A 19363-nucleotide genomic window follows, 5' to 3' on the forward strand; every position below is an offset into this window, starting at 1 on the left:
TGTGCTTTATTTGATCTCTCTCTGCAAGTGAGAGAAAGTGTTTCATCAAGAATATAATTTAAAGATGGTAAATTGTGTATCAGGTTTGTGAATTTTTCTCCTTAAACATTTTTAGGGCCATTTTGTCTAATTTAATTGTGGAACATTTTTTTTTATATTATTTGGCTGCAGGCTTCTACAGAATATGGGTGTGAGATTACTTCATATTAAAAATATTTTGGGAATATAATGGGATTCCGACTTGAAAATCATTGTTGTTGACTTTTAGGATATGACAGACAGTCTTTTTTAAATAAAATAGCCACCACATTCTTACACAGTTCGGTGAGTTTAAATGTGGTTAAATAGGGAACCATTTTCACTAACCTACACCATATGCTTGAAATTTTCAACATTTTGAAAATATACATGATACATTGCTCACTACTAACCATAATTTAAACCAGAGTTTCCCAAACTTTTTGGGCCACGGACACCTGTTTGTGGATATTATTTTTACGGAACCCCATCCTATACCAATTTATGTGCACAACCAAGGAGGAAGGATAATGTTTCATTTGGATTAAAAACACAAACGACATTAATGTGACTGATCAATTTGTGACAAGCAAACTCGTAGGCCCAACTCGACGATTTAATTGTGTATACTTTAAAAGTCTGTCACGATTAACTTAACTGGTATATGTCAAGGTTCTGCTTTAGGCCCCTTATTCTTTTTTGTTTATACAGTTTATTAGATTTTAGTAAAATTAACCAAATACTATAAATGATTGTTCATACAGACTTTGTATTCGAAATATTGACTAATTGTTCTGTGCATTAAATGTTTTTAAATCGTCATGCACTGGCCACCAATTTTCTAATTGTACAATAAATTTAGGCGTGGTAAAATATGAAGCCATGATTTTTCATGCGTAGTACTTCATATGCTCGGACATTTCCAGGCCTTTGTAAGGGAATGCCTAACAATAAATAAAATTTTCTTTGTTGTTGAACGATGGTTATAGTATATTATTATAGAGGCGTATTGCTTGACGACGCAAGTGCTTTGTGTTTTATTGGATCTGTCTGCGAGCGAAAGAAAACGTTCATCAAGAATATAATTTAAAGATGGTAAAATGTTTACATGTATCAGGTTTGTGCATTTTTCTCATAAATACTTTATGGGCGCTCCGGAAGTGTGTGTACCAATATGTAACTAATTTTGTTCGCTTACTTTACATCAAGTTGTGTAAAGAGACTGAAACCTATGGGCAGGGGTATATTTACTTGGCTTGGATATATTTACTTGGCTAGCACAAACAGTCCCCGAACTCGTAATAGAACCAAAATAAGGAAAATCGGAATAAATTATTGCCGAATCCTAACCTGGTACACATACTACGGGAGTACCTTTCCACGTACATTTTGTATACTGTATTATTTGCTTTATATTATTTATTTGTTGCTTTATTTAATGCTTGGCTTTAGCCTCAGCATATGCAAATGCCAAAAATATAATTTGTGTAAAACTCTTATGTGTGAGATGATTTTAGGACTCTTTAGCTGCCAAAAAGATGTGGATGTGACAATTACCCATGAATTGGCTTGTTTATCTCATTACTGAATTAAATAGGGACTGGTAAATTCAGCATCCCATAATTTATATGAAGTTAGCTCAACTTTGTTGCAATTGTCAGCAAAAGATTCTTTGTATAATTGCTAAACAGCCCTTTTGTTATTTGCTTGCTTATAGGATAACTTTGTGAATTTGTATAATAACTCGTTGAAGACTAATCTTGTTTGTGGCAAAAGTTGAGGACACTATTCATTGTATCCCCATAAAGTTCACAGATTCGAATTTGGATCCCTTTTGAAGGCAATTTTCTCAAAGAAAGGTCTCGCAGTAGTAAATAATGGCGACTAATCTGTGAGCAAAGTTATAAAAAACCACTAAATTGTCAAGACCTTATGTAGGCCTAGCTATTGAATAAGACCCACATATGTAAGCAAAGTTATGGATGCCCGCTGGAATATATCTTCATAACCATATAGAATCATTGAAACCATATAAGAAGCTGTTCAAGTCGATATATTGTATAAGAAATTTAATCGGGTCTCCTTTCTTATTTAATAATACATAAGTTGGATGTGTTTTATTCTCTCACGCTTTGTGTTAAAAATAAGATAGGATTTACATGTTTATCCTGGGGAAGCGGAGAACCAACAAGACTGCTTTATCGTAAGGTGAACCCTGTCTCTTGACCAGTCCAGTCGAGTATGGGATTAGTTAGCCAGTTATTTGTTTTCGGAAGCATGGACTTCATGGTGGAGGAAGTCGTAAAGCCGACGAGGAGTCCAGCAATCCTCTTGCTCATATGGAACTATCCCCGCTAGGAAACCTGCGAACCCACAAGTGGTAATCAAGAAGTGCAGTGGCGAGCGTATTGGCATGATGAGCCACAATGCCGACCCTAATGCTTTAATACAACACAGACTATCTTAGCGATGCAGAAATGTTGACTTCTTTGAGTTGGAAATGTGAATCATTCCATCAACTTGTATTTGACAATTCATGTGGTATTTGATTTCAAATATAAAAAAAAATAATTTTTGAGTATTGTACATTCTTATATAAGATATAGCTAACTAAAACTGATATATAGTACTTTGGATGACAAAACTTTTTCATTGTCGTGTGCAATTTTCCATACAATATAAGGTTGATAATATAAGGTATTTGCTTTGAGAAAGTTGTTGCTCTTATTAAAATATGGAGCAGGATAATTTTGACTTTTGTTATCTGTGTGTAGTAGCCCATGCATTTTAAATGGTCTGTGTCTCTATGTGACGAATTTATTTATGAAAAAGGGTATCCTGTGGTATACCTCAAGGTTCTACATTGGGTCCTTAACTCTTTTTGTTTATAAAGTTTCCATTGGAGTGTTTCAAAATATTTTAGGGAATCTTGTTCACAGAGACTTTGTAAAATTTGTAATATTTGTAAAACTTTGTAATATTTTAACAAATTCTTGTGTGTAATGACTCTTTTTAATCTGTAGGACGTCAGGCCACACTCTGTAAAGTCCTGTCCGTTTTCCACTTCTAATATGAAGAAAATTCTTGGGAATTCAACGATGATAAAAAATGACGAGACTTTCTACAACATTTGTTCCAATTTTAAACAAAAAGGGACAAGATCATGTTGCAGAAAGGAAGCTTGTGAGTTTTTATATGATTGATGCTTATTTATGCTTTCTGCTCCAAACGAGGCCCATAACCAGTGGTTCCCAAAGTAAATGGACCGGTGAAAAATTAGAAGCGAAAGAATATTCGCAAGCCAGGTGAGTGGTGTGCCCGCAGGGGGCCGATACCGGTATCAGTATGATTGAATTGTTACGTATATACACATGCTTAAAACTGTGATAATGAAGTAACAGTTGGTGGTATCAAGAACGCAAAAAGAAAAAAAAACAAAGTGTTAAGCTATTCTACTTACATTCAACAGGCCCACTCACATTCAGCGGGTCATATTAAATCGATACGCGGGCCTTAACTGGCTCACAGGCCGCGGTTTGGGAACTACTGTCCTGTACAATTAATTAATAATATCTAACAATATGTAAGAGGCGACTTTTTTTTGAAGGACTGGCTCATGGCGTCCACCTTTTTTATTGATTTTTCAATCTTTATTTGATAAGGTAATATTAATTATATGGCGCGCTTTGCCTGATTACCAGTCCGCTTAGCTATAGCATAGGATTAATTAAATTAATCATAATCAGGTGTTTATTTTGATTTGGGGACTGTTTTTTATATTCATCTTGATTTATATATAGTACAAGTTTACTGTGGGCAAGGACAAATACCACAATTACGATTCAAAATTAGAAGAGTTCATAACTGCGCCTATGACACATATATGGGTTTATCTTTGCAATCTACTGTCAGTAGATAATAGATAATCCTTTATATTGGTACACACACATACTTCTGGAGCGTCAGGAAAATCTACTGTCAGTAGATAATAGATAATTCTTCATATTGGTACACACACATACTTCTGGAGCGCCAGGAAAACAGCTAATAATCAGATTTTTTTTAGCTCCTGGCAATAAATCTTCAACTTCATACTCATCCAACTTTTACAACCTTTTACCTCACTGTCCGAGCATAGAATCCTGCCAAACTATTTCTGATTGGAAATTCCAGATGCTAACAAGTAAAATTAATAGGTTTGTTGTATTATTTTATTCTTTATGCTGCATAGAAAGCCAGTCAGAAGGTGATTTGGGCTATATATCTTTTCTTAACCCTCTACCAGTGGCTTTTAAACTTTTTAAGCTGTGACCACTGGTTTGAACTAGTCAAGTCTCGGACCCCAACTCAAAAATAACTAATGGAAATCATATATGAAGCTGTTCAAGTCGATATATTGTATAAGAAATTTAATCGGGTCTCCTTTCTTCTCATTTAATAATACATAAGTTGGATGTGTACTATTCTCTCACGCTCTGTGTTAAAAATAAGATAGGATTTACATGTTTATCCTGGGGGAGCGGAGAGCCAACAAGACTGCTTTATCGTAAGGTGAACCCTGTCAAATAATGGATAGTAAAGCGAAAGTATAATTGATACAAAAAATACATTGAAAATACAAGGATGGAACGTAAATATCCGAAGTAAAAAAATTTAAATATCTAAAACAGGGCAGACAAGAGAAAATCTAACGACTAACAACTGGTCTACGGAGAAGGCCGTTCATTATGTACATCTTCCATTATGCCTAAGTGCTCAAACCAAGTGTATTCAAACCAAGCTTTCTTTTTCATTTAGGATGTTTGCCAAGAAAACCTTGAAGACTCCTGAACTTGTATTGTACTTCCTGCCTATTGGTCCATTTCCTGAGTTTACTCATGAGTTCAAATGTCAAGGGTCAAATGAGTCCCTCTTTCAACTGTTAATGGCTTTTATAAAGTATGCTGTTTTATTTTTTTATTTATTTGAAAATGCTGATGTTGAAATTGTCAAACGATAATATCAACAATCGAAGTACAATCGAATTTTAAAATTGCCACGCTAAAGTAGGACGGCATTTTGGAGAAGCTGTTATTCTCCAAACAGTATTGCTTTGAACTGTGTTCAGTAATTGATGAACGAAGGTTGTATTGTACTATCATGATTCTGCTCGTTCAGAGGTTCAGACTCGCCTTACTTCTGAGTCAGTACACATAGCTCTTGACATTTCATTGGTCGACCAGAACTTTGTTCCGAGATGAATCTCACTTACCGTATATCTTCTTATCTATGCCGAGATAAAAAAGCCAAACTAAAGGTTCGGCTTATACGCATATGACTGTGGAGGATTTGGAGACAATTCTTTCTGTTTTCAATAAAAGTAAAACATAACAATAATGGTTATCATTTTCATTAATTCTCTTTTGCAACCATTTGCTGTGATAGGTGCGTACGGCGTGTTACGATTTGTAGGGACAGCTTATATGCGAATTTTATAAATTATCGTTTTTTATCGGCTTATATGTAAAGATATATGTACATCTGATTGCCTGCCCTGCTTGCGAAAAAATTTTCTTAGAAAAAATTGAACATTGGATATATATTTTTCCTCTAGATCTTTCTTTCCTGGTTGCATCATACGGCATATACCAGAAGTCAGTATTTCAGAAATAAAAGCGAGAAATCGAATCCATGAATTGACTGGAAAACCTCAATATCTTGTTTCAGATTTGTTAATATTCCTACAGTAAGTATTCTGTTAGCACAGTTCTTTCAAATACAGTCAATTTCAAATAAAAAAAATCAACCACCCTCAAAACTTATAATATAATAAAAATTATGCGTTGAAAGGAATTGCGACTAGCGGTATCAGATATTCAGCCACATTATGATGCAAATGTGCACAAAAACAAGCCCATGTGTAGCATTGATTAAATAAATGTTCAGTCTTTTTCTTTTAAATGTGGTTTGTATCACCGAAAGTAAATGCTCATTTCTGCATAGTTCTGAAGGAATGAAAAAAAAATAATAATATGTGGTTCAAATATTTTGCGATATATTCGTTTTGAATCTTGAGAGAGAGTGTACATGCTACTCAGCAACATACTCTTAAAAATTCTCTGCATTGTGCTATTTCAACCAATTCTTGCGCAGAATAAAAATTTTCCATATTTTTCGTAAGATAAAGAACTCTTTGGTTTGAATATAACCAATTTTGTATGTATTCAAATATCTGATTTGGCCATCCTTACCGTGTAGCCACTGGGAACATGTTTATTAATACTTTTCATTTCTTCAGGAAACAGTTACCACTAAATGGATTTGCTATCATTGGTTTAACATGGCAAGATATGTTTCCTTGCGATAAGTTAAACTTCATATTGGGACAGGTAGGAATGTTTCACTTTTCACAGTCATTCGATAAGGTGACTCAATTATATCACCCCTTTTCTTGGTCTGGTATGGGAATTTGGAATAGTTGCTAATCAATGTAATGCTATCAGGTGCCAGAGTATTGGGTGCTCTCGAAGTATGCGAACCAAGATGGCGGACATCGGAACGTAACATGAGTAACAGGGTAGGGTTAGGCGATAATTTTTTTCCAATTTTCCTAATTTTAGTCCTATTATCAGTTCGGAGACTAGCCAAGAGCCTCCCGTAGTATTTATACCTAAAATTATGGCCTTAACTCTAACCTAGTACACTACACATATTACATTCCGATGTCCGCCATCTTGGTTCGCATACTTCGGAAGCCCCGAGTATTGACTTATTTTTGGAGCTGTATCCGACCAGCAGAATGTGGACTAGCTCGTTTTGAACATTATATCCTGGTGTTGATAATGCTTGAGGATTCACAGTATCTATTTTAGCCAACAATTCGTTATTGGACACGTAGTGGACATAACGATTGTTTCAATATTATGTTGTTCTTGTTATTTGACACAGAATAACACACCTAGTGGAAATATTAAAAAAAACGCTTTTCTCTTCGAATACTGGACCAATTGCTTTGAAATTTTCAGTGGTTGAAGATAAAATTTTTCCCCAGAAGGCTATTACTTTTATTCATCTTAAATATTTCTGTTAGCTCTGTGAGATTTGTTTTTGTTTGCTATGACATCATTAAACGTTCTGCGGACATCGGACGCCATTTTGTGTCATACTGTACTGCTTCGCTTGGTGTGAATATATTTGTAGACTGTGATCTGACGGTACGGTAAACCGTACTGTACTGCGAACAGACGTGTCCATATATTTGGGCGTAGCTCTCTTGTTTTCATTGATATACACAACAGAAATTTATATCCATAAAATCTATTGTTGTAATTGTAATACAGCAGGCACAAGGGTGGGAGGATGAAACACTCCATTGGGCCAGATCCGGCCCAACGGGCCTTAATTTGCCCGCCCCTGATTCTCTTTGCCATTCACAATTTTATCATCATATTGTCTTATAGGGTAGTTCCCAACACTCAGCTTGCATATCAAGTTTTGGTAGGTTTGATCCAAATTATGTGAAGGGGTTCAAAGGTCAACAGGAAGGAATTCTACCTCAGGAAATGAAAGATGTCACAGAAATCAATGGAGATGTTTTATGGAAATTAATGAAGGTTTGTTTCTATTTCATTTCTTCAAATTTCAGTGTTTGAGTGGGTGCTCTTTAACATTCCTAAGAATAAATTTCCTTGATCTCCGAGTCAATGTTCTTTGCTTTGAGCAAATGCCCTCCAAAACAAAAATTGTAGGATTGTCAATAGTCTGAGGATTGGGTTAAAAAAATTGATAATGCCCAAAGCAAAGTCTTATAACCTCTGTTGAAGAGTTCGAAAACATAGCATGCACTCTGTATTGATTGTGACAGAATAGTCAGTTTGGGGCCGCAATGGAACTTTTTAATATACAGGGTGTCCAAAAACGTTTGCTTGGCACATGCAAACCTCCTTTGATAGACTGTTAAGAACATGCAGAAAGCATTTACCACATTTGGGCTGCTTTAAAGCAATGGTTCCCAAACTGCCAGCTTTTTTGTAATTTAATATGGCCCGCCGAACTTGAGTGAAATAGCACTTTATGTTTTTCTCATAACGTTCTAAATACTGCCAATTGTTACGTCGTTATCACAGTTTAAGCATGTGTGTATATTCGTAACAATTTTTATTCAGTATCTTAATTATGCATACCCATATCAGCTCCTTGCGCTCCCTTCTCTCGGCTTGGAATATCCTTCCACTTCTAATTTTGGCCCCCAGTCAATCTATTTTGGGAACCACTGCTTTGAGCTTAATTTGTCTATTAAGAATTCTCATTACAGGTAATCAGCCACGAGACTTGTCATGTATTTGGGATTTCTCATTGCAATGTGTTCGAATGTTTGATGAACGCCAGCTCATCTACTGGTGAAGCATTAACGCAACCTTTGCAGCTATGTCCACTTTGTTTAAGCAAACTTCAACAACTGCAAATAACTTTGAGGACTTTTGCCAAACGGGATGAAGTCACTGTAAGTGTATTTTGAGATAAAATTGCTCAGAAGGTCACAACTGAGAAGTAAAGGATTTCTATCTGGGTTAAGTTATGGACAATCACTCAGAGATAAAAGAGACTCATCTCGAAGCAAAGTTATGGATACTCACTCATGAGTAAGGTTATGGACGCTCACTCAGAAATAAAAGAGACTCATCTCTGAGTAGAGTCACAGGCGCTCAATTAGGAGTAAGGGTCTCATCTCTCTCTCATTAGACTTATCTCTGAGCAAAGTTAGTGGGCGATCACTCAGAAGTAAATGGGACCCATCTCTGAATGAAGTTATGGGCACTCACTCAGAGAAGTAAAGGAGACTCATCTCTGAGCAAATTTATGGGCACTCACTCAGAGAAGTAAAGGAGACTCATCTGTGAGTAAAGTTACAAGCACTCACTCAGAAGTAAAGAAGACTCATCTGTGAGTAAAGTTACGGGAACTCACTCAGAAGTAAAGGAGACTCATCTCTGAGTAAAGTTATGGGCACTCAATCAGAAGTAAAGGAGACTCATCTCTGAGTAAAGTTACGGGCACTCACTCAGAAGTAAAGGAGACTCATCTGTGAGTAAAGTATTGAACACTCACTCAGAAGTAAAGGAGATCCTCTCTGAGTAAAGTTATGGGCACTCACTCAGAGAAGTGAAGTAGACTCATCTCTGAGTAAAGTTATGGGCACTCACTCAGAAGTAAAGGAGACTCATCTCTGAGTGAAGCTACAGACGCTCACTCATAAATAAAGAAGAATCCTGTCTACGCAACATTACAGATCGTAAGAGCTAATGAAATTATATGGATTAATCGTGGTGCATTACACTCATTTTTCTCAAAGCGAGTTCACACTCCCGCACTGTGTAGGTGGACGTGGACTGTCTGTGTTAGCCAAGTGAATATAACTCCTGCCCATAGGCTTCAGTCTCTTTACACAACTTGATGTAAAGTAGGCGAACAAAATTAATTACCTCCATATTGTTACACACACTTCTGGAGCGTCCATCTGGGAGCAAAATTACAGGAAACCTCTGAAATACCATTGTGTAGCAGACTAGCAGTATATGTTGGTTGCCATGAATGTCGAGCAGCTCAATTTAACACCATCAGATGGATTAGTATCATTTCTATATATAGGGTGTCCATAAAGTCTTAAAATACTTTAAAACTGCAAAGCGTATATATTGATACCATATATTGTTTTGGCCCTCACAGATGTATTAAATGAAGTAAAAATACTAAACAATTACTGATTAAAAAAACAAACCTGGTTAAGATATATTGAGAACTGACTTCATAACAAAATTGAAATTGTAACAAGACTTTATGAACACCCTGTATGTCGAGTAGGGGTATCGCATTCGTAAACAAGATTGTGCAAATATTGCAGGCTTGTGTGTAAAACTAAATCGTTTTTCACAGGTCCGTGGTCATTTCTCATCTTTGTTAAATTTTCTTCAAACGACCTTTGACCCTGAAACTTCTCCAGACCTCACAAATCAAAAAATACAAGACACCATCGGGTGGTTGAAAAATATGATCGAATACTTGGATTCATAAGTTTATACTCAGTTTTTGAGTTCTAATTAATTTGACTCCAACGCCAAAAAAACATTCAAACCTTGTGTGGGAAATTATGCATCCACAAATATCCTTCCGCTTCTAATTTTGTATTGCACTGTTTATCTATTCTTAGCACTATTGTGGCCCGCGAACAATAAAAAAATAAATTTGTGGCCCGCGGAGCCGACGACCTTGGACCACCCTGATCTAGAAGGTTGTGTATGTAGTACTTATATATTTCATTACTCTTCAGTACATATATCACACAATCTTACTTTCGGCTTTTAGGCAATATGCAACATATTATTAAAATATGCAATTTTTGAATAAAGAGTTTATTTTCGTAATACTGACTTATGCTTTAATGTGGGAAAATCAGGTTTTGGGTCAGGATTGGATTCAGGTTGTTGACATGAACCTGAGTGTTGCGATAGGCAAAGCTGTTGTTGTATTGGACGTTAAGCGTCCACAGCCAAGCCAAATGTGTATAAGCTTACGAAGGGGTTTCTCGGAAGAGGTGAGTTTGATACAAAAGATAAATTTTGAAAGCCAGCAGCAGTAACTATAGAAGTAATATGTATCTCAGTCATAAGATCCGCATAAATAATGTTTAGTTGAGGCTTCGCCCACTATCCTTGCCTAACCAATTGACTGGGGACCTGGCTAAAATGGTCGGATCACTATTAAATGAGGCTGTGTTTAGAGATTTAAACTTGAATGTTCGGTGCTTCAATATGGAGGTAACTAATTTTGTTCGCCTACTTTACATCAAGGGATGGAATCGGAATAGAATCATGCAAGAACCTGGTACACACATTACAGGAGTACTGAATGCTATCACCCCTTTTCTTTGTGTGCAACCCTGACACAAGCAAAAGAATGCTTTATAGCTCAAAAGTTAGAAGACCAAAATATCACAATATTTTTTTATTGAAATCATTTATGTGGCCAGCGATTAGGTAACAAAAACAAACAAAATAGCACACACTGGCTAGAAAAAGTCCAAACAAGGGCCAAAAGTAGATATATGGCCATGATTGCCAACCTCTAAACATGAGGTGAGCTTTTTAGATGGTCGCTAAAGCATTTGCATATAGCAGTTTTAATCTGCAGAATGGGTGTTGTGATTTCAAAAAGTGGCATGAAAATCTTATAAGTAGTTGTTCATTTATATAAATAAAGCCAGTATATTCAGAATTTTGAAATCTAACAGTATTCAGCAAACTTACCATCAAAAAGTGTAACCAGTCAAAATTAGGAAAATTCATTTCATACTTAACGGTTGATTTGGGACTGGTGATGTCTTCCAAAATGCTTTTATCACAATTCTGATCCATAACAAATTGAAAAAAGGTAAATAAATGTGATTTCCTAAAACATCTGATATTTTTATATCCACTGCACTCTAAATTATGTGAAACCAGTCAGAACTCAATTGGCATGATTTTTCAAAAAGTTTTATCACAAGTTTGTGTCCATAAATTAATCATCTTGCTTTTCGTCAAGAGTCCGGCTTGTAATACGTTCTACATCTTTCATAAAAAGCTTTCTCCGCTCGTTCCCAGACAATTTCTTCTACATTGAGTTCTTGTTGGAAGAGACGAAGCTATAATATGAAAGGTTTGACATAAGAACTTAGAAAAGTAATCGGCAGATTCGGATTTTTATATTTGTCCTGAAGTACAGGAAAGATAAGATGGCCCAATCATGAGCAAACCACAGCCTTTCATCTGGTTACCAGATCATGTCAGGCATGAGATTAGTTAACCAGTTATTTTGTTTTCAGAAGCATGGACTTGATGCTCGTAGGTTAAAGATTTTTGTATGATATTGAAATTTTTCTTAATTATTATAAAAATCATGAGAGTCATTACTCATTAGTCACACACACAAGATCAAAGTATATGTATTACTGAAAAAGATTTTATATAATATGGTTATTAATTAAGAATAGATTTTGATATCCTGTTCGTTTAGACATCTCTGGTGTAACCCTTGACCTTATAGCCACGTACACAGCAAAAACAGAAACTTACATTTCCTTGTTCTTTCCTTAAATTCTTTGATATTTTATAATTCTCCGGATCTTTATCTCTTTGCTGCTTCAAATTTTTTGCTTTGTCAGCTGTTTCTTGGATACATGCTGTGATGTCATATATTCTGCCAGAGTGGCCAGTTCTCATCTGAAAATAACAAAGGTTTTATGTATGCATATCATACATGGACTAGAAAACACATAAGTAGCTGCACTTTGCTATTCAGGATAGGATTTTCATATTTATACTAAGGAGGGGAAAGAGATAATATGGCTTGATTATACGGCACACCACAGTAAGCTCAAATTAAAAGTCCATGTCAGGTATGAGTTTAGTTAGCCAGATTTATGTCTCTTGAGTTGACATATTTATCCCCCAACTGGATTTAAACTTGCAAACCATACAGGTAGTCAGATACACGAGGACACAACATATTCCCAATGAATAGCCCGGTACACCGACCGACAAGGACTGGCATAAATTCTTGCTTAAAATACCAACATTGAACACAACATACCGTGTGATATAAATCTTTGCATTGTGAAGTGAAATTGACTTTTCCTGCAAATTCTTCTTTTGGAAATAATGAGTTTAGTTCGTGAATGATTCTGTCATCCGTTTGTCGCCTTTCCTTCAATTTTTCCTGAAAAATGGTTCAGATTTTGTTTTTTCTAATCAATACTTCACAAAGATAGATAACAATAATGAAAATGATAACCCTACATGGGATTTGAATTATGTGCAAGAGAATTGCCTGAATTCAGTCAGTAGTTTATTTTATCACAAACTGAATGTAAACATTGACGAACAAAATTAAGAAAAATAAAAAATTACATTTCAGTGTGAAGGGAGACGCGATAAACCAGAGATGGTTATCGAGCAGCGTCACCTATGAGGGAGTGAATCTAATATCAAATCATAATGAGAAAGGAGTCAAACATAAAATACTAACAAAAGCCAGACTTGAGACGCCATTAAGCGACCCGGTAACCCGGATAATTAACGAAAGAAAGCAACTCCAGACACGACAGGCCGCGGTCGCCATGGGGACCGCAGATCATTGAACAACCAACCAAGAGTGTCGGTGGTTATTTGCGTCGCCGTAGAATGGTTCACATGAACTGGGGGTCGTAACCCGGGATAAATATGTAATTTCCATCCTATTTCCAGTTTATGTCCCTTTTCTAGGTAAGTTCACAAGCACTCACTGCGTAGGTCACAAGCAAAAACACTGAAATGCCAAGAACTACTGGAATTATGAAGCATTGCACACATCTACAAGAAATAAAGAGTGCTCATCTGGGCAAGTGCAGTTTTAAGTATTCTGTGGCGTCTGCAGATGCCGCAAAACCATGGCGGTATTTCCATACCATGGCCGCTACAGCCAAACCTATGGCGACTGACTTTTTAGCTGCCACAAACCAATGTCGAGCTGCCGTTACCCCGGCAGCAAATTGAAAACCAATGGCAGGTAAAATTTTGCTGCCGTAACCATGGCAGGTGGGCCGTAAAGACAGGGCTGTCCCTCATGGTGACAAATACTGGATAAGTTGGAACGTTTTTCTTATAGATACAGTTTTGATGGGTTTGGGGTTAGGATCAATTACATGGGGTTACATGATCAATTAAAATCTGGTACATTCATTTGTGAATATACAGTTAATACTGATACTGTTAATACTGAATATACAGTTAATACTGAATAGCGCTATAAAACCATGGCAAGAGCTGCCGCGGTTCGTTCGTGGCAGGAGCTGCCATGAAGTGATAAGAACTGCGCCTCCATCTGGGAGCGAAATACATGATTAGCCCAACTAAAAATATATATTTTAATTTTTCGCAAGTCGATTCCAATCCCATCATCTCACTACAGGTGTGAACATTACTGAAATTGAGTACTCCGAAAATAGGGCGCAAGTTCCCTTTAAAATAATACTTTAATATGGCGGGTACCAGGTAATCCTGTAATCAGAACATGCGATTATGCGAAGGACCAGTGCCAAGAGAGATGATTGGAATTGAGAAACACTGTCACAATTCGGCTTAAATGGTAATAATTAATGCACTAAGGATGGTTGACAAGGAATGCAGTGACGGGTTGTTGAATGGCCCGAACATAGTACTGTAGTACGGTATGCCAGCTTCTTGCACATGTTCAGAGCGAAAAGAGTGAATCAACCAGCACCAAATGGAAAAATTCCTTTGGATAGACTCAAGTCTCCCAACACTGAATATATGGCAGCCCCCTGTTTGATTATCAGTTTAGTAGGTTCATTCCTTCATTAAATTGAAATATTTTAGGCTGTTCCTGGTTAATTTACTTTAAGAATTGTGTAATCCCGTCCTATTTTTTATTTTAGAAAGTTGAAGTAGTCTAGTATTACGGAGCATGGAAATCGCAACACTATAATATATAGTTATAATTCTATATAACTTTGCAATGAAGCTTACCATAAAAAGTTGAATATCCGCACATGGCACTCCACTCGGCGCCGCCATCTTTCAATGAATAACTCGACCTCTGCGTAGCTACGCTGTTACCGTACGTGCAATGCGTCTATCGGCAGATCCGCGACAGCCAAAAAAAGTCGTAAAGTCGTACAACACTGCACGGCGGAGAAGTTAGATATATAGGCTATATATTTTTGTACCATTACAAAATTTAATTTTGAAAACTGCAAAGCACACAGTATATATAATAAGTAAAGAGGACACACAATCTAGACTCTAGAGCAGGGCTACTCAACTGGCGGACCGCGGTCCGAAACCGGACCTTTCGAGTATTGGATTTGGACCGCAACTAATTATTTATTTTGGATCATTAGCCCCACTTTTTGAATTTCCTATTATAAAATGACTTTCATAGTTTTGAATATATACGAAAAGAACTATACCACCAAAATAAACAATTTTAATTTGCTACTAATCATCAGTCGGCTGTGGTGTGCCGTATAATTAAGCCATATTATCTCTTTCCCTCCTTAGTATAACTTATTTATTGAACACGAAATGGGCCTTATGAGTCGTTTTGTAAAATGTTTTTTTTTCTTTCATAATTCTCCTTGTTGCTGCAATTGTGTTTTGAAAAAATTTCTTTTCCCTCTTTTTGAATCATGAGATTCAAACCCTTTTTTCTAATGCTTTGTGTGTTTATTTTAGTAAAAACACTCCTTTGTTTTCAAGCGTGGGCCATGTGACAGTAGTGACGAAAAGCAGAGCCGATTTAACGCCGCGCAATCCAGTTTTTTTCAGCAAGGTCCCGAAACACCAACTTGGACGGACTTGGTGGTTATTTGACTAATGTTGCTCACATTGCAAGTTTTTAAATTACTCAAATATAACAATTCGTAATAAAATGATTGTCACAAGGAAAGTGGCATAAGGAAAACACGGCGGAAACGTATTTCCTTGTCCATCACACAGTGTCTGATTTGATTTCAAGTAATATCTGTCACGAAAGAAAATGATTTGAAGCGACATCAAGAGCGAGATGCCGAAAATACAACGTTAATTTTAGGGAATTAATTTTTAAATACCTGAAGGCTTTATATATCTTCTTTAAAAGAACGCCACCCATGCAACATAATAATAGTCTGATTAGAACGGTAAACTCTCGTGGTTTATTAAATTAAAAGTAAGTAAACTCGCGATATTTCGATCACTTTTGGGTTTTCTCCGACTTGCGGCCCACGAGACCTCCTCAAAAGTTTTTGCGGTCCTTCAACCTAGCAACCTTGAACCACCCTGAGGACTGAGGTAGACTACTAGGTACCGGTAAAATTGCAAAATACAGTTGTGACTTGTATCCTTTGGTATTCCGATTCACGTTGAGACTGGAGGCATGAATCTTTATTGTCACAGTCCTTCAGGATTAGAGCTCAACCGTTATATCGGCCCGATGTTGTGTGTTTGCCGATATATCATATCGGCAGCAAACGGCCGATATATATAGCGGCTATATATAACAGTTAAAAAACCTAAAAATGTTCGTAAAAGTTGTTTTATTTACTGTTGGTTGTGATTATTTTTAATGGATAATACACTTATGTGGTTTATTGGACACGTAGTGGACATAACGATCGTTTCAATATTATGTTGTTGTTGTTGTTCTTGTTCTTTGACACGTTTTTAAAAAGTCGCTTTTCTCTTCGAATACTGGACCAATTGCTTTGAAATTTTCAGTGGTTAAAGATAAAAATTTTCTCCAGAAGGCTATTACTTTTTTTTTCGCTATGACGTCATCAAAATTATGTGACTCTACGTGTACATATATTTGAGCATAGCTCTCTTGTTGTTTTTATAATTAAATTACACATAAGGGGGCACCAAAGTCTTCAGTGCTTAGAGCACCAAAGGGGCATAATCCGCCCCTGCCCTTAAGGTCGGGTCATGAAGCGATTCTCTGGGGCCTTCAGAAATCCCCTTTTACGTTGGCCACAATTTTTGGCTTTTCGTTATTTTAAACGTGGCAAACAAATAACTGATTGGTGAGGTATCAGTCAGTAGGCACATAGGTTGAGAGCCCTTGGAAGGATAGGATTTACATATTCATCCCGGGGGAGAGGAAATTCGATAAGACGGCTTAACCATATGGCGATTGGCTAACCACGGCCTCTCGTCCGATTACCATTCCATGTCAGGTATGGGATAAGTTAGTTATTTGTTTTCGAAATCATGGACTTGATGGCGGAAGTAGTCGTAACCGACCAGCGGTTACATGAACCACCCTACGGCGACAAGAAGTCCAGCTTAATCAGCTATCCTCTCGCACATAACCATTCCCGCATGGGATTCAAACCTGTGAACACACGCAGAGTAATCAGAGGTGCGGTGGCGAGCGTCTTCCAAACGCTTAGCACGATGAGCCACACCGCCGCGCCGAGATCAAGAAAGTTTGATGACCACTGGTTTGAAACAGAAAAAATTACATTCAGTCGTGCACTAATAATATGTAATAAATGTGATGACAATGAGGCCATTTTAATTGATGATATTATATGATTTGAACTATGAAATATTTTGAAGATTTATTCTTTTGGAATTACCATGTTCCATTTTAATCCGATTCATTAATTCGGTATTAGGCTACTATAAGAATAAATTGAACATACGCTTTTCACAAATATATTGCTTTGGTTGTGAGTGACAACTACGTTTTAATTTGAGTCCTAAAGAATTTTTTGTTCGTTAGCAATGGACCTTTTCTCGACCTTTAACCCCCGGGAAATTTTTATCATACTTTAATATTGTAGATTTTTCGGGGATTATTTTAAGAATAGTTTCGCGAGTTGGCGCCTGAAAAATGGGGTCTTTGTTTTAAACCATCATTCTGATTCATAATATTCAACAATCTGTTTTTTAAAGCACCAGTAAATAATCTCAGCCTAGTCTATCACAGCTATTTCTGCACTAATTTTTGATTACTGCAGTTAACCTGAAACTTCTAGGAATACAAAGTGATCATTGAAATATTTGATTTATTTTTAAATATTCGAGACACAACTGAAAACTAACGAATAGATTTTAAAAATGCGAAAACGAGGCATCGTTTACGACTACGCTTGAAAATCTGTCTGAGCGAGAAAAGTGTCTGAGCGGATGCGTTGTTACGTCACTTTTTGCATTTTGCTGATTAGCCAATGTGACGAAATAAACAAGGAAGTCGATGCTTGGGGATAAAAATACACATTCCATGTGGACTTTGGGTTGTTTTGAGTTAGAATTGGCGCTTCAAGTTGGTCTGTTTAAATGCATTTGATAAGATTTTTACCAAACTAGGATTTGAATCTAGGTGCAACAGATAACAAACCAAATAGTCTGAAACGACAAGAAATGATATTTTTGAAAGAAATAATCCGAAACCACAGCGTGGCATTTTCCCGCCCACTAGCGATTACTTCAAATCGCCCTTTCAAATATGTGGTGGTATGATGCATATTACCATTAACTTGAAAACATTGATATTTTTGATTTAAAATATTTAATTAAATGCATTTTTATGATAAATCAATTTTATTAAACATTTTAGATTTATTCAATTTGAATAAATGCATTTTGTTCACATTTAACTATCGACTTTTTTTAAAAAAAAATGGACTCTGGCCACCACTATTGTCTACGTTTGTAAAATCAAAATGACATTTGTTCGTTTGTTGATGTTTTTGTTTGATTGTCCTCGTTGTAAAACGCCGGTCCTGAGAGAATTACTATTCTCGTTCTATTCGTTTTAAGGTTTTACGCGCGTCGGTAATATATTTAAAACGTTTTAAATCTATGTATTTACAAAAAATACGGGGAAGAAGGGTAATTTCATACATGTAAGCGTAATTTTACCCATATAGCGACCGTATTGCAGTATTGTGAAAAGGAAGAGCGTTTCATTTCAGCTTTTCCGGAAATTTTATCTATCATCGCATTCAAGCATTGTTCAGCTGAAATTGCGCGCGGTACCGGTACGATTAGTTTATGCATTACCGGTATTTTGTTGTTCGATTGCTTATAGCCTAAACTTTTTGCATACCAGTACAGTGTTTCCCCGAAATTAAGACATGGTCTTATTTCAATTTTTCTTGAAAAATAACAGTAGAGCTTATTCTGGGGAATGTCTTATTTTCATTCATCAAAAACCGAGTTACAAAGTAGTTAATTGAGTTTTTCAAATATACTAAATATGAAAGCTGATATCCATTTACTTATAAATAACACATTTTCCTCTTACACACTTTTAGAGTAATCATTTAAAATGTGTAGGAGAGACTTCTTGTTATCGACTAGGTCAAAAAAACTTTCGCGATATCGACTAGGTTTTATTTAGAGGGGAGGCTTATATTAATATCATTTTACAATACAGCACACTATCCAGCTATCCAAATTCCAAGAATTTGGCTCATCTTGTTTTCTCTTATAGGCTTTCCTTAAGTAATTAGTACACTACTTACCTTGATAGCTCATTATCAAACAGCAAAGAAACATGGCAAATCGGGATCGAGCGATAAAAATCGAGATCACCGATAGCTCAGAAGATGAGGATGATTCCACAAGTATCGCGGATGGTATTCGGAAAAGAAAACAGAATAATGAACCTTTTTTTAGTCAAACTGGTCGACCAAAACGTCAATGTACGATGAAGAAAAAAAATCTGTACGCTGATCAAGTTGCACAAGATGAAATGGATGATAAAGACAAACAATATACGCCCGAAAAAGAGATAAGAAGATCACCGAAGCTTGTCCAAAATCCCGCTCCGCCAATAAGAA

General features: G+C 36.4%; 2 protein-coding genes across 2 annotated transcripts in view; one reads left to right on the top strand and one right to left on the bottom strand.

Annotated features, from left to right (window-relative positions):
• Positions 1–10341, top strand: part of LOC120334755 (uncharacterized) — a 34955-nt gene extending 24614 nt beyond the window's left edge. Inside the window, exons 11-18 of the mRNA XM_078113311.1 lie at positions 3042–3201; positions 4085–4214; positions 4816–4956; positions 5612–5743; positions 6296–6386; positions 7458–7610; positions 8312–8500; positions 9931–10341. Coding sequence (XP_077969437.1) covers positions 3042–3201; positions 4085–4214; positions 4816–4956; positions 5612–5743; positions 6296–6386; positions 7458–7610; positions 8312–8500; positions 9931–10068 — 1134 coding nt within the window. The 3' untranslated portion in view covers positions 10069–10341. The remainder of the gene's footprint in view (positions 1–3041; positions 3202–4084; positions 4215–4815; positions 4957–5611; positions 5744–6295; positions 6387–7457; positions 7611–8311; positions 8501–9930) is intronic.
• A 642-nt stretch (positions 10342–10983) lies between these two features.
• Positions 10984–14729, bottom strand: LOC120334815 (protein MIX23-like). The gene is made up of 4 exons (XM_039402319.2): positions 14559–14729; positions 12625–12750; positions 12108–12254; positions 10984–11677 (listed from the first exon to the last, which is right to left on the bottom strand). Exons 1-4 carry the CDS (start codon positions 14604–14606, stop codon positions 11573–11575), a joined length of 426 nt encoding a protein of 141 aa, XP_039258253.2. The 5' UTR covers positions 14607–14729; the 3' UTR covers positions 10984–11572.
• Positions 14730–19363: the final 4634 nt, after the last annotated feature.

The sequence above is a fragment of the Styela clava genome, chromosome 1 (assembly GCF_964204865.1).
Source record: "Styela clava chromosome 1, kaStyClav1.hap1.2, whole genome shotgun sequence".
NCBI lineage: Eukaryota > Metazoa > Chordata > Ascidiacea > Stolidobranchia > Styelidae > Styela > Styela clava.